This window comes from Vicugna pacos, chromosome 22, assembly GCF_048564905.1.
Source record: "Vicugna pacos chromosome 22, VicPac4, whole genome shotgun sequence".
Classification (NCBI taxonomy): Eukaryota; Metazoa; Chordata; class Mammalia; order Artiodactyla; family Camelidae; genus Vicugna; species Vicugna pacos.
The window spans coordinates 31841277-31856645 of NC_133008.1; the positions used below are offsets into that span (position 1 = coordinate 31841277).

Here is a 15369-nt window from a genome sequence, read left to right on the forward strand (position 1 = left end):
TGCCTTTGCTGGCGTGTAAATTTTATCTCAAAACACCCAACCTGATTCACAGAAGTGGCCTCCAGCCGATCCTCCAGCGGCTTCTAGGGCACCTGCTAATTTGTTCGTCCGCCTTCTGGGCAGGAGTGCTTAGGCCGGCTAGTTGGTTGGTTTTTAATGGGGCCGAGCCCGGGACCTCTTGCGCGCTGAGCGCGCACCCTACCGCTCAGCCGCGCCCTCCCTGCCACCTCCCCGCACACGCCGTTTTCTTAGCCAGAGAAGACTAAAAATGGAAATTATGCAGGAAAGGCGTATATTCTTTGGCAATAAAGTTCCTTCCTTTGACTTTCTTTTTTTTTTGGTGGTGAGGAGGTAAATTAGGTTTATTTACTTTCATTTTTTTGACGGAGGTAGTGGGGATTGAACCCAGGACCTCATGCATGCTAAGCAAGCATTTTACCAATGCAGCCATACCATCGCCCCCAACTATTTCTTATTCTCTCAAAATGTGACTGCAGAGGAGGCCTCAATGCCATCCCACATTGGGCAACACTGGAGGGGTGCGGGGAGGCCAAACTCAGACCCGGGCTCCTGCTGAGCCTTGCTGCCCACACGTGGCCAGACAGCACCAGGCCCCCAGGAAGCGGCTGTCTTCATCAGTGTGGCCTCCACACATTTAAAAACTAAAAAACAGAGGGAGGTATACCTCAAGTGGTAGAGCGCGCGCTTAGCATGCGCAGGGGCCTAGGTTCAATCCCCAGTCCCTCTATAAAAAACAAAGGGGAAAAGAAAACCAATAAAATAATTAAATATATATATATATATATATATGTAATTTTAAAATATGCAAAAGTAAAGAGAAGGTAACGCAGCCCCCCAGGGTCCCCCCCCCCCGCAGCCCCTGCGCTAACCCTGCCGTCTTGTCCCCTCCACGCCCTCCGACTCCCCACCCTGGGGCATTTTATGCTGTTTCCATCTGCAGACATCTCCAAATGAATCTCAAAGGGCTTCCTTTAAGTAAAAAGATACATTTTTTCATTACAGAAGGTTTTGAGGTACGCCAAATAGTCACATGAAGCCCAGAGGTGCCAACACCTGGCCTCAGGAATGGTGGTGGGGCCATGTCACCTCCCAGACTCCCTGTCCCCACCTCCCTGTGACAGTGTTTCATTCCAAGTTTCCACGAGAACTGTTACACTCAGAGCAGGGTTGAGAGAACTGTTGGGTCCAGCGCCCCCACCCACCCCCACCTACACCCACTGCAGATGGTTTTCAGCCAGATGACTGCACGCGGGGGACATGTCTGAAGACATCTGGGGTTGTCACACTGGGGAGGTGTGGTGTACTGCCTGTCCCCCTGAAAAACATGTCCTTTTCCCAACCTCTACACCTGTGAAGGTGACCGTCTGTGGGAACAGGGTCTTGGCAGACATCGTTAGTTGAGATGAGCTCACAGAGTAGAGTGGCCCTGAGTCCAACAGCTGGTGCCCTCATAAGAGAGAACACAGACACGGCAGCAGGGGGGCAATGAAGGCATGAGACCACAGAGGCACAGACTGGAGTGACGTGGCCACAAGCCAAGGGACACGCAGGGTTGCAGGCAGCCCCCAGGTGCTGGAAGAGGCAGGACGGACCCTCCCCTGGAGCCCTCAGGGAGCAAACAGCCCGGTGACGCTGTGATGTCGCACTTCTAGGCTCCAGAACCGAGAGAGTAAATTGGTGTTTTAAGCACCAATGTGCTTGGCAACTTGTCAGGGCCACAGAAAACTAATAGGGGAGGCGGGGAGGGGACCCCTGGCATTGAGTGGGTGGGGCCAGGGAAATTGCTCCACACCCCACATAGCCTGAGACGCCCCCCAGAGGGTGACCTGGTGTCCACAGCGCCCAGGGGGAGGGACCCTGCTCTGGGGTCCAGCACTATTTCCCTTGTGGCCTCATTCACATCTGTTAACCACTCCATCTTTCTGTTCCTCCTCCCTCCATCTCATTTCTGGTGCATTCCAAGCACACTCCGACACCGTTCTCTGCCACCCAAATACTTCAGCATGCAAATCACTTACAGAGCTGGGGGGCGGTTTACAATTCTAAAAGGACTTTTAAAATGCATCACCACAGGGCCATTCTGGACAGATCTGTGCAAACATCCAGCAGGTCAGTGTTCACATGTCCCTGACCGCACGCTGGGAAATCAAGACCCTGGAGTCCCCATCCCCCTTTTCTCTCTTCACTCCTAGTCCATTTGATGCCTGACAGCCACCTTTTAAAATCGTTGTCTTTGTTCCTGACGGTCAGTTCCCCTGCCACGCACAATGGCCTTCGACACAGTCAAACCCTCTAGATGACCCTCCAGCCCCACTTACTTCACCGTCCTGTGGCAGGACCTGTTTCTTCATTGACTCACTCCCTCATTTTCCTGGAGTGCATCCTGCAGTATGCTAAACTGACGTGATGACCTGCAGGCCTAAAACGTCTCGATTCCTCCTTGATCCCCACTTGATGTGGACCTCTTGAGGTCAGCTTTCACTTTCCCTCAGAACCCAGGCCTTCTTCCCGATCCTTTGTAATGTGGCTTGGAAGTGCTTGGGGCCCCAGGACCCCGAACGTATGTTCCCAGGACAAGCTGCCGGGTCCCAGCTATTTGCAGGCTCTGGCCTCGCCATCCCTTCCATTATTTCATGGACAACTTCCCTGCACTCTCCCTCTGTTCTCCCTGGAACTCTTGGGCTGTTTTTCTATTTCCTCTTTTCTCTTCCACTTTCCACCTCTTGTCTCTTTGCCTGACTTTCTGGGAGGTATCTCCCACTTGATTCTTCTAGGCTCCCGCTGAAGTCTGAACTCCCGCTACTGTGTTGTTCACTCCTAAGCCCTCTCTTGTTCACTCTCACCCTTTCTCAGCTTCTTGGTAGCCGGACATCTGTGTCCTGAGCAGAGCCCACCTGCCCACCCCCCACCTAGGTGGCCTGGTCTTTCCCAGCCACAGCCATGGGCTGGCGTGGGAGCCGTTTCCCCAGGTCTCTCTGTAGTTCAGTCTCTCCCTCATCATCAGATGCTGCCTCCCCCGCCCCATGGCCCCCAGGGGGAGGGAGGTGTGAGCTGAACCAGGGTTGGGGAGCCAGAAAGCAGGAAGGCAGGCAGGGAAGGGAAAGCCACCCTGGGAGGACAAGTGGCTGAGCCCAGGACACAAGAGACCCTGCACTTGGCTCCTCTGAAGACCTCTCCACAGTGCCCGAAGGGCTGGGGTGCTTTAAGGAACGTTTGTGCGTGTGCACAAGCTGATCCCCTGCAGGCCACTGTGGTCTCTTCCCCACCTATCACCATCAAGGGCCCGACACTACTCTCCTCCCCTCACTGAGCACCTTTCTCAGCACTGACCCCCTGCACCCAGTATGCCACCCTAGGTGGGGTCTCAGGAAGGGAGGGGAAGCAGGTGCCAAGACCTGGCCCTAAGAAAAGGCAGTGATGGTAAGGGACCCCAGGAGGCGCTAGGGGGACTGGAGGCTGGCTAGGTGGGCCAGGGCAGGTCATGCTGGGCCTTGAATGCCAGCTACAGCCAGTGGAACTTTCTGTGGGGAGACAGGACAAAGCCTGGGGCTGGAACACACACTGGGAATGCCTGTCACACACACTGGGAGCACAGCAGATCTGCAGGTCCAGGGCCTGCCTCCAGGAACCCAGTCTCAGCAGGAGGGGATTAGACATAAATTATGATAAAGTAACTAATATTTCCTAGCATTCAAGCACACAAAAGAGAAGTCTGGGACCCCAAGAGAAACTGGACTGGATGTGGCCTGGGGTCAGGAAAGACATTAGAGGGAAAAAGCATTCCAGGAACAGGGACCAAGGAGGCAGGGGGCTGAAAGCTTCAATGGATAGGGGAGGTGGGGAAACCTTCCAGGGAAGCCAGAGTGTGGGAAAAGAAGTGACAGGAGGTGAAGGACCCTCTAGTCAGGGACAGTGTGGCTTAGGGATAGCTCAGGTCGAGGGTAGGTTCCCATGTCGGGTGGGGCTGGCAGTGGACCCAGGGGAGAGGCCGACCCCTCCCACCTCGAGAGCCCATGCAACTGGCCTGAGGTTCTGCAGCCAAGCAGGGAATGGGCCAGTGTCCTCTTGGAGACTCCAGTACGCCTGTCCAGGCTGGGTCCATCCTGCGCCCAGCCCATCCATTTACCAAAAGAAACCGCACAGCGGGAAGCCAGAAGCCTCCTCCGCCCCAAAGGAGAAAAGAAGGCCCCAAAGGGCCGCTGGGACAGGCCGGCTTTGGAGGTGGGCGCCCTGGGCTGAGCATTAGAGCGAGGCTGCGCCCATCTGAGGACCCTGGCCCACGGAAACCAGCCCAAGTCTGGAAACACTACCACGGGGCCCATTCTCGACTCGGGCACACTCCCGTGCTGTGGGAGATGGGTGCCCATGACCTCTCGGGGGGCTTCCAAGCAGGCAGGGTCCCAGGTGAGGGCGAAGACCCGACGTGGGAAGTGGGCGGGAGTCCGAAGCCCAGCTCTGGGGCAAGGGTCCTCGGGGGTAGGGACGCCGGCCCCGAGGCGGGGCCCCGGGCGGGACGCCTTAGCACACCGAGGGCCCGGGGCGCCGCGGGCACCTACCTGCGGCCGCGCCCGCACGTGCCAGCGCGCCCGGCCCGCCGGAGCGCCCCCGGCGGGGGTGGCTGCGCCACGTGACCGCCCCGCCCGCCCCGCGCGTGCGCCCTGCCCGGCGCCCCATTGTTGGCGGCGGCCGCGTCACGGGGGCGGGGCCGCGGCCGGGGCGGGGCGGCCGGCGGCCGGAGGGAGGCGGCGGGAGGGCGGAGGGAAGGAGCGTCCGCGCCGCCGCCGCCGCCGCCGAGCCGCCGCCGCCGAGGAGCAAGCAGAGCCGCGCCGCGCCGCCGCCGCCCGCGCCCGAGCAGCCCCGCCGCCGCCCCGCCCCGCCGCTGGATGCCGGCGGCCGGCGGCCGAGCTCCCAGAGGCGGAGGGCGGCGGCGCGGGCGGCGGCGGCGGCGGCGGGGGCGGCCGGCGGCCGAGAGGCGGGAGCGCGGGCCCGAGCGCTAGCGCCGCCATGCCCAGCTCCACCGGCCAGCCCGACGGCGTCGGGGGCGCGCGCGGCGGCGGGCCCGGGGCGGCGACCGCCGGGGACCCCTGCCCAGGTCCCCCACCGCCGCCGCCGCCGTCGCCGCCCCCGCCCCCGCCCGAGGGCGCCGAGGAGGCCGCGCCCGCGCCCCGGCCACCGCCCGAGCCCGACGACGCGGCCGCCGCGCTGCGCCTGGCGCTGGACCAGCTCTCGGGGCTGGGGCTGGGGGGCGCAGGCGACCAGGACGATGAAGGGGCGGCCGCAGGCGACGGGGCGGCAGCGGCAGCGGAGGGGGGCGCGGACGGCGGAGCCGCGGCGGAGCTCGCGACCCCCGACGGGCCTGAGGCGGGTGCGCCCGGTGTGGCCGTGGCCCCTGGCCCCTTGACGCTGCTGGAGCCCGAGGTGAGCCCCCCGCCGCCGCCCCGGCGGTCGCCGCCCGACGTGTTCGCCGGCTTCGCACCCCACCCGGCGGCCCTGGGCCCCCCGACGCTGCTGGCCGAGCAAATGAGCGTGATCGGCAGCCGCAAGAAGAGCGTGAACATGACCGAGTGTGTGCCGGTGCCCAGCTCCGAGCACGTCGCGGAGATCGTGGGTCGCCAGGGTGAGTGGCCGCTGTCGGGGGCGCCGCCCCAGGGGTCCCGACGCGGCTCGGCCGGGGAGAGGCCGCCCAGATCAGCCCGCGGCTGGACGCCAGACCCCGGCCACGCCCCGCGTGGGCTCGGGCCTCGGTGGCTGCCTGTGCGCCTTTGTCCTGCCGCTGGCCGCGGGAGAAAGTTGGGCGCAGCCCGCGCTCCTCCCCTCGGCGCTCGGGCCCCGCTGCTGCCTTTGTCTGGGCGCCTCCATCCCAGAAAGGCCCCTGCATGCATCTAACTGCTGGGGCCCTCGGCCGCCTCTGGTGGCATCCAGGGGAGGGCGGGGGCAGGCTGGCCAGTGGGCACTCTCTACCCAAAACAGGCAGGGGGCGGGTTCCCCGGGGTTTGCGGGTGCCTAGGCCTGGGGGCGGGGGCACTCTTGCAGGGTCAGGAGAGAAGTTTGGCGGCACAAAAAGGGTAGGTACATCGGGACTTGCCAGCCTCGGCACCTTGCTGCGGGTAGCAGGGGGTGGGGCAGAATAGGATGAGAGAGGATCTCGATCCCGCTCTCGGCCCCCAGCCAGGGATTTGGGGAGATGCAGAAGAACCCACTGTAAAAGCCACTTCTGGGGTCCAACCCCACAGCCTTCCCCCTGGCCGGGTGGCGGGCAGCAGGCCCAGGGCACGGGGGTCCCAGAGCAGCACTGTCGGAGCTCCCTGTGGCCGCTCCATTGTTCTCTTTGTTCGGGAGCCAGGCTGAGATTTGCAGGGTGACATCAGGCCGGCGGCCGCTCATTGGCCCTGGAGCTGCGGGGCTGGCGGGCGGGAGGGTGGTGGGCAGTGCCCGGCCCAGCACACACCCACCCACCCACCGTGTTAGCTGCCTGCCTACCAGCCTCAACTGTCTCCTGTCTTCCTGCCTGCACCTCCCAACTCCTAACCCTAACTCCAGGCTGCTGGCTCCCTGCTGGCCAGCCAGGTTCTAGAACTTGGGGTGGGGCCTGGGCGGGGCTTGAGGTAGGGCTGGGGGTCCAGGCCTCTGGGCCCTCAGTAACAGGACCTAGAGAAGCGTGGGGGGGGCTTGAATTGCAGGGTGGTCTGTCACCCTCATCACTGCAGTTTGGGGACCATGGGGAAGGCCCTGGGCACCGCCGTCCACTAGTTCCCGGTGGGTGGGGCCATCAGGCCGGCAAGCCCTCTGGTTTTGGGTACAGGTCGGTTCAGTTATTCACTTGTCCTCCCCGCTTGTAGACACAAGGAGGGCCAAGTGTTGTGCTGGGCCAAGGGACCCACCACCCTCAGGAATGGGAGCTGGGGAGGGGGACAGGATAGCCGTTCTCCAAGCCCTGCAGCCGCCTCTGTGGGCAGGCAGGGTGAGACCCCACACCAGACGTTTCCCCTCCACCACCCCCTCCCTGTCCCTGTCCCCCATAACTGCCCTGTGTAACGAGACAGCTGCCCCAGACTTAGCTTCCAGGAGCCTGAGGCCTGGGGGCTGTTGCCCAAGGTCACTATGCTGATCTGCCCAGAGGTGGCGGTTGAGGGCAGGTTACCTGTGAATATCCGCATCCTGGCCCCCAAGGGTCCAGAGGGGCCTCAGCCACCTGGGTGGCGGCAGAGTCTAGCAAGGGCACCAGATCACGGCCTTGTGCCGAAGGGTCTGTGGTGGCCAGTAGTCAGGCTCCACCCTGACCTCGGCATGTGCATTGGGAACCTGTTCACTGGGTGCCAGCTGAGTTCCTGCTGATGGCAGACAGCATGGCCTGCCCTGCAGGCTCTCCCTGCAGCCTGGAGTGGCCCTGTGACCCTGAGCATGAGAGCTCCTCTGTGACAGGGGGAGGGTCCCTCGGGAGGGTCCCTCCCTTCGGGTTTCGGTGAGGATTCCCGAGCAAAATGCTGGTTCTCCTCCCAGCTCCAGGCCGGCGCACAATAGCCACCCTGTGAGGGGGGCACAGGGCACCAGGAAGGAGCAGGAAGGCCAGGTCAGGGTGGCAGCTTCAGCAGCCCTGCATGCCCCCAGCTCTGGAAGCATCTGTAGCTCCCGTCTCCACACCCAGTTCTTGAGCACACCCTGGAAGACTCTGTGCCCAGCCCTTCCTCTGTCACCCACCCCACTGTCCACCTGGTGGGACCCTGGACACAAAACCTGTCCCTTCTTACTGCTCTGCTTCCCTGGTGCAGAGGGGCATGCATAGCCTGCCCTGAAATTACCCTTTTCTGTCAAACCCCAGGTCCGGGACCGCTCCCCGCCCCAAGCCTCAGCCACCCAGAGCCACAGACTCGGGGTTGACCTTTCCTGACACCCCCTTGCTGTCCTCTGAGCCTCGGTCTTCTCAGTCCTGGAGCAGGTCCGTGCATCTCCTGGGCACGGGGCAGGTGGTTACAGTCTTTGGAGTTCTCTCTCATCCCTGAGGCTGAGAGGCCCAGAAGGTGCCCTGGACCCACAGAGAAGGAGCCTCAACATGCCCCACCTCGCTGAGCCCTGAGGTGTTCCCCGGGGACCACCCTGCCACTTCCGATCACCCACCTGAGAGGTGCAGCTAGAACTGGGCAGCTGGACCGGGACTTGAACCCTGGTCTCTTGGGCTCTGCCTGCACTGCAGGGAGCAGGGATGAGCCAGGAAAGAACTTTCACCTTCCAAAGCCCCCAGGTTGGGGGTGGCGGGGAGATGGCCCCTCCTACAGACAGGAAAAGAGGAAACCCAGAAGGACTAGTAAAGGCACTGTTGAAGGTCACTGAGGGGCTGGTGTGCCCTTGCCGTGCCGTGACCTTGGGCACTTTTCCTTCTGAGACACCCCGCAGCCTGTGCCCTCCTGCCTTGCCGCCCTCGCTCTGACTTTGGGGCATGGCTGTGGCCAGGTGGGCCAGCTGCACAGCAGGCTCTCAGGCAGGAACCAGTGACCTGCCAGCCAGCCGGGGCCCCTCCGGCGGCCCTTGGCGAGGGGTGGGGGCTGCTCTGCTTGTGCGTGGCCCACCCTCGAGGGTGTGGCATGCAGGCACAGTGGGATTGGTGGGACCCCTGCCTTGAGGTTCTCCCCGGTCCACTGTGGGACACAAGAAGAAAGGTGGTCCCAGGCCTGGGTTGGGGGTTCCTTACATTGGCAAATGTAGATGCACCCTGCCCTGCCTGCACGGGGGTGATCACTGCCCCGTTTCACAAGTGAGCCAGCTTGGCCCCCAGGCCACCCTGCTGTGACTCAGCCTTGCTCTGGAGACAGCACCCCACTGGGCTGGGGACAGCGGTGGATAGGACTGACTTGTCCCAGCCCCGTCCTGCTTCCGGACTCTGTCGCCGCTGTTCCCTTAGCCAGGAGCTCTCCCCCAGCCCACACTGCCTCCCCAGGGCAGCTGCCTCGGCTCCCGCACACAGCCTTGAAGGTTCCTTGCTAAGTGTGGCCCATGGTCACCCATGTGGGCTCCCTTGGGGAAGAGCCCATGTGGCTTGGTTCCCTGAGTGTCCAGCACAGGGGTGGCCTGGACCCCCGTTTGGGGTCACGTGAGCAGTGGGATAGCTGAGGGCTACACTACTGTGGGTGAGGGCTGCTGGGGCCTGGGGCAGGCGGCCTCTGTGACAGTCACTTGCCTTCCTGGGCTCTTTGAGCTGCAATCCTGGGGGTAGGGCCCAGGAATCTGCATTTCTACATTGCCTGCCAATTGGTGCCAGCCCCAGGGTCTCTCTTGGAGCCCCAGGATCCTGGCCTGCACAGTCCCACCCCCATGCTCTGCTGCCTCTTGGGGTCTTAGTGTGGGTGGGGTTTAGGGAGCCAATGAGTGCCGCAGCTGAAATGTGGTTAGTGAATGGGCTCTGCTTGGCCACCCAGGGCTCCACCCAAGGCCACCCTATGGGCCAGAGCAGGATGGGTGCCGGCCAGTGGGAAACTGCCAGGTCCCCCGTGTGGCCAGGCACCCCTTCTCTGCCCCTTTCCAGCCCCTCACCCACAACTGCCGTCTCACTCAGCCACCTTTCTACATGTGGCCCACAGCCTGTGACCCTCCAGGCCCCCCCAGCACTTGGGGTCCAGGCCTCAGCCACCCCATATGATTGGGAGCAAGGCCCACTTCCTGCTGTACAAAGGGTCCAGGTAGTGGGTGTTCCTCTCCCCGGACTTTGGCAAATACCCTGCCCTTTCTCCTGGCCTCACTTCCCTCCCCTTGACTGGGGTTGCTGGAACCAAACATTTTGGGAGAGATTTTAATCCTTCCTCCACTTGCCCTTAAGACTTGCAAAAGTGGGGTGCCATTCTGGGACTGCTCCCCAACCTGTGAGACTGGGTCTTTTTCTGCCTGCCTTTGGCAGGTGAGGAAACTGAGGCACAGGACAGTTCCCTCAAGTGCCCAGGGCAATCCCCAGTGCTCCGGCCCTTACAGCACAGTCCCCCAGCCTTGGGGAGTTAAGAAAGCCAGACATACAGTGTGAGGAGAAACTCTCAGAAGTGTGTGCTGTGGCCTGGCCAGCATAGTCAGGGTGGGCTTCCTGGAAAAGGAGATGCTGGGCTGCAATTTGATGCAGAGAAGGGAGAAGACAGCGGGGGTGGGGGGTAGCAGTGAGGATAATGTTACAAATGGGGAAGGTCATGTGCAGGGGAGCTGCAGGAGGGGCCTCCCCAGCTGCCGGGTGAAGAGACCATCCCAGCAGAAGTGGAGGGAGCCACAAGTCAGGCTGCCTTTGGGGTTGCCAGTGAGGCCATGCAGCCATTAAGGGGGAGGACCCTGGGTGGCCATGGAGGGAATGGCTGGGGACCAGGAGATGGGAGGAGAGCAGAGGCTTCCCACCCACCTCCTCCCTGGGAGCTTTCTGACCCTGCCTTCCCTGTCCCGCCTTTTCTCAAAGCACTGGGTTGGGGCTGACGCCTAAGCCCTGGCCCAGGCCCCTTCTCCCCTGCTTCTTCCCGCGGACAGCTCGTCCTGCTGACTGTGTATCTTCTGTTGCTGGAGAAGTCAGCCACAGTTATTCCTGTCAGTGCCACCCTCTGTTTGCATTGAAACAATATTCCTGTGTCCCTGGCCTCCCCAGAACTTGGAGAGAAGGGGGTCTCCCAGACTCCTGGGCTCGGGCTCACGACATCTCAGAGGCCCCGGGGCTGGGGTGGGCGGGGCAGGCACGGGGCAGGCCCCACCTGGTGTTTACATGTCTCGGGGCAGCTTCCCCTCAGCCGCAGGAGGGCTGCTTAGACACAGGGTGAGGCACCCAGTCCAGGACCCTGCAAGCCTGACCGTCTCCCGCATGGACACTGGCCCCCACCCGCAGGGTCAGCCCCCAACCCAACTGGGGCAGCAGCAATGAAGCCCCAAGGCTGGGACCCCTGGGGGCCCAGGATCTGCTTTGGGGGGAGGGTCACTTGGTCAGAAAAAATTACAGGCGGCTTCTGCAGTCTGAGCCTGCTTCCCCACCCATCAGACGGAGTTGGTGTCACGGGGTCTGTATTAGTGTCCTGGGGCTCATAGAATGAGCTGCCTGGCTTGAAACTATAGAAACAAGCCCCACAGTTCTGGAGGGTGGAAATCTGAAATCAAGGTGCCGGCTGGGCTGGGCTCCCTCCAGAGGCTCCAGGGAGAGTCTGCCCCTGGCCCCTCTCCTAGCTCCTGGCTGTGCAGGCAGCCCCTGGCATCCCTTGGTTTGTGGCCGCCTCACTTCAACCCTGGGCTCCGCCTCCTGTGTCTCTGCGAGTCCTCCTCTATAAAGACTCCAATCATTGGACTCGGGACCCTCTGCTCTGACATGACCTCGTCTTGACTAGCTACCTCTGTGAAGACCCTATTTCCAAATAAGGTTCCATTCTGATGTTCCAGGTGGACATGAATTTGGGGGGACCCCTTTCAACACATAGCAGGGTCCCTCCTTGCCTTTTCGCCAATTCCCGTTAAGGAGGAGGTGATGGCAAAACCAGAGGGGAAACTGAGGCCCAGGGTAGGAGGGAGGAACAGCAGTGGGCCTGAGATTACAGGCAGAGGGTGGGGGCTCCCCAGGAGGGTCTGTCCTGGGGAAGCGCCCCTGCCATCACCGTCTCACCCCGCCCCTAGGCTGCAAGATCAAGGCACTTCGAGCCAAGACGAACACGTACATCAAGACGCCGGTGCGCGGCGAGGAGCCGGTCTTCATCGTGACCGGCCGCAAGGAGGATGTGGAGATGGCCAAGCGCGAGATCCTGTCGGCTGCCGAGCACTTCTCCGTGATCCGCGCCACGCGCAGCAAGGCCGGCGGGCTGCCGGGCACCGCGCAGGGCCCGCCCAACCTGCCGGGACAGACCACCATCCAGGTGCGCGTGCCCTACCGCGTGGTGGGGCTGGTGGTGGGGCCCAAGGGCGCCACCATCAAGCGCATCCAGCAGCGGACGCACACGTACATCGTGACGCCTGGGCGCGACAAGGAGCCGGTGTTCGCCGTGACAGGCATGCCCGAGAACGTGGACCGGGCGCGCGAGGAGATCGAGGCCCACATCACGCTGCGCACGGGCGCCTTCACCGATGCCGGCCCCGACAGTGACTTCCACTCCAACGGCACCGACGTCTGCCTTGATCTGCTTGGGGCGGCCGCAGGTCTCTGGGCCAAGGCCCCCAACCCGGCGCGGCGGCCACCGGCACCCACGGCCGCCCTCCGCGGGGACGCAACGCTGGGCGCCCCGGGGGGCCCCGAGGCCTTCTACGCCGGCGGCCGCGGGGGTCCACCCGTGCCAGTGCCGGAAACGGGCCCCGCCAGCCCCTACGGCGCTTCGGGCAACGGGGGCTTCACCTTCGGCGGGGATGGTCCCGGGGCCCCCGCAGGGCCGCCCGGCCCGGAAGACTGTGACTTCGGCTTTGACTTCCTGGCGCTGGACCTGACTGTTCCCGCCGCGGCCACCATCTGGGCCCCCTTTGAGCGGGCTGCGCCCCTGCCGGCCTTCAGCGGCTGCTCGGCCGTCAACGGCGCCCCCGTGCCGCCCGCCGCCGGTGCCCGGCGCAGCAGCGGGGCCGGCACGCCGCGCCACTCGCCCACGCTGCCCGAGCCCGGCGGCCTGGGCCTGGAGCTCCCGCTGGCGCGCCGCGCCGCGCCCGACCCGCTGGGCGCGCTGCCCTGGCGGCCCCCGCAGGGCCCCCTGTCGTCCTTCTCGAGCAGCGCCAGCTTCTCCACGGCCACCTCGCTGCCCAGCAGCTCCTCGGTCTCCTCGTGCTCCCCGCTGGACTCGAGCGCCTCGGAAGGCGGCCGCAAGGGCCCGGCGGCCCCGAACCCGGGCGCCACCGCGCCAGCCCTGGCGCGGGAGTGCGTGGTGTGCGCCGAGGGCGAGGTCATGGCCGCGCTGGTGCCCTGCGGCCACAACCTCTTCTGCATGGACTGCGCCGTCCGCATCTGCGGCAAGAGTGAGCCCGAGTGCCCGGCCTGCCGCACGCCCGCCACCCAGGCCATCCATATCTTTTCGTAGCAGGTCACCTCGCCGCGGCCGCGGCCCCCCACCCCCCGAGGCGGTCCTCGGGGCGGGCGCGCTCCTGGCGAGGCCGAGGCCGGGTGGGCTGGGGAGGAAGGGCGCCAGGCGGAGGGGCGGCAGGCGCGGGCGGCGCGCCAGTGTTTACAGACGAGCTTTAACTCCGGCCCCAGGCGTGGAGACGGCGGCCCAGCGGCCCAGCGGCGCCTCGCTTCTCAACAAATGACAGTATTGAGCCGATAGGTTAAAATAAACCCGAGAGAAAAGGCCTGCTTGCCTGCTTGCACTTTTTGTTTCAGACACCCCCCACCCTTGGGCGATCTTTGTAATACAAAACGAAAACAAAACCACGGTTTTTACAGCTCGGTTGTCCTTTTGTACGTAGCGAACCCACGGCTGCAGCCTCTGCAGAAACTCCCACGAGGAGAATGGGTCCCTGCTTGCGGCCAGACAGGCACCCTTCAGCATGTAAGCCGCGCGCGGGCCGGAGGGGTGGGGGGCGAGGGGCAGCCCGAACGTTCCGACTTGTTTTTACTTATTAATCCCCTTCTGCTGTGGCTTCTGTTGTCAGTTTTTACTTTTTTTATTGTTTTTAACTTTTACTTTTTACCTCTTGTGTACATGTAGGGAATTTATAGGGAAATACGTACTTTATGGAATAAATTTTAAGAACTAAAATATATTTTATTTTAAATAAAGTAACGGACCTTTAATCTTACACAGCTAAATTACTGATTATATATTTGCTGAGCTGACCTAAGGGTTCAGAAAATTGTATCAAGAGTTTTATTTTTTGACTTCAAAGCCTTCTTAATAAAGTCTTTTTACTACACGTGAGCCCTTGGCCTGGTGTGGGGCGGGTGGGCATGAGGGAGGGGGTGGGTGGGGGCTCGGATCCAGCCCCTCACTCCCCAGTCTCCAACACAAAGGGATTGCGCTCAGGATGCCTGATTCCAGGCTCTTCCTCAAGACCGGTGCTGTAAGCATCGGGTCTACAGGGAAAGGTGGTCCAGCCAGGTTTCCTTTTCCTGAGGCTCAAAGCCCCACGTCCCAGGGGAAAGCCAACCGCAGGGACAGCCATGGCCTATGTGGAGGGGGTGGTGCCAGGGTGTCCCTTTCCTGGGGCAGCTCCATGGCATGTGGGGGGCCCTTCCCCAGCAGGACAGGGTCCACCTGACATTGTGCAGGTGAGGAGACAGGTCTGGGAATCTAAATCCCAGGATGGGTCCTGACCCCTCCCAGTCCCCGAAGGATGTCTGAGCGATGAACCACAGGTGTCCCCCGTGTCCCCCAGTCACCTAGTTGGGACCAGAGGACCATGGCCCATGGGGCTGTCAGAGTTCTTCAGGGCTGGGATGGCCCAGAGGTGAGGACTGAGGGACCATGGGTTGGACCATTGGCAGCTGGTGGGTGACACCAAAGTTCTGAAGTTGGAGAAGAAGGCCCTGGAGTGCATGGAGGATAGGATGGGTGGGGCGTGGGGTGCGGTGACAGGGAGGGGCTTAGGACTGCTCCAGGAACAAGCCCAGGGGCCAGGGTCCCCACAGGCTGTTGGCTTGAGGAATGGGCAACGAGGAGTCTGAGGGACACAGCCTGCTAGAAAAGCTCAGATGACAAATCATCCTGGAAGGCTTCCAGGAGGAGGCCAGGGGCTCAGGATGACAGGAGCTCTGAGTGTCTGATGGGGCAACAAGAGGGTATGGAGAGGAATCAGCCAGAGATGGACAGGGCACCCCATGATCAGTGTCCCCACTGAGTGGCGACCACATCAGATCCTCTGGCTCCAAGTAGTGGCACCTGGGGCACTGAACCCATCCCAGGTTGTGTGGACTGGGGTGAGTCTCAGGAAGAGCCCCCCACACCTAGGGTTCCAGCCCAGCCCTGCCTGGAATTTCCCCATCTGTAAAATGGGGTACCCCTAGGCCCACTTTCCTGGCTCTGGAGGCTCAGAGGGTTGGGGTGTGTTGATTCATGGCCCCCCAAAATATGCCCCCGGAACCCATGCATGGGCACTTATTAAGCAAAAAGCTCTTTGCAAATAGAAGTAAGGATCTTGAGACGAGATCATCTTAAACTAGGGTGGCCCTGAGTCTAACGCCGAGTGTCCCTGTAAGAGACAGAAGAGGAGAGACAAGCACGCAGAGGGAGACTGGAGACTCAGACGCAGGGAGAAGCTGGGCGACGAGGGAGGCAGAGCCCCGAAGGCTGGAAGAGGCAGGAAGGCTTCCCCAGAGTCTGCAGAGGCCGCGCGGCCCCGTGCCTTGATCTCAGGCTTCCAGCTTCAGAACATGGAGACCAAGTACCTATGGTTTTAAGCCGCCTACTTTGCAGTAATTTGTTACAGCTGCCACGGCTGACCAGG

At 62.4% G+C, this 15369-nt stretch overlaps 1 protein-coding gene across 1 annotated transcript; it reads left to right on the plus strand.

Annotated features, from left to right (window-relative positions):
* Positions 1-4890: 4890 nt before the first annotated feature.
* On the plus strand, positions 4891-13844 carry MEX3D (mex-3 RNA binding family member D). Its single transcript, XM_072948088.1, has 2 exons — positions 4891-5638; positions 11632-13844. The coding sequence occupies exons 1-2, from the start codon at positions 5026-5028 to the stop codon at positions 13005-13007; spliced, it is 1989 nt and encodes a 662-aa protein (XP_072804189.1). The 5' UTR covers positions 4891-5025; the 3' UTR covers positions 13008-13844.
* Positions 13845-15369: the final 1525 nt, after the last annotated feature.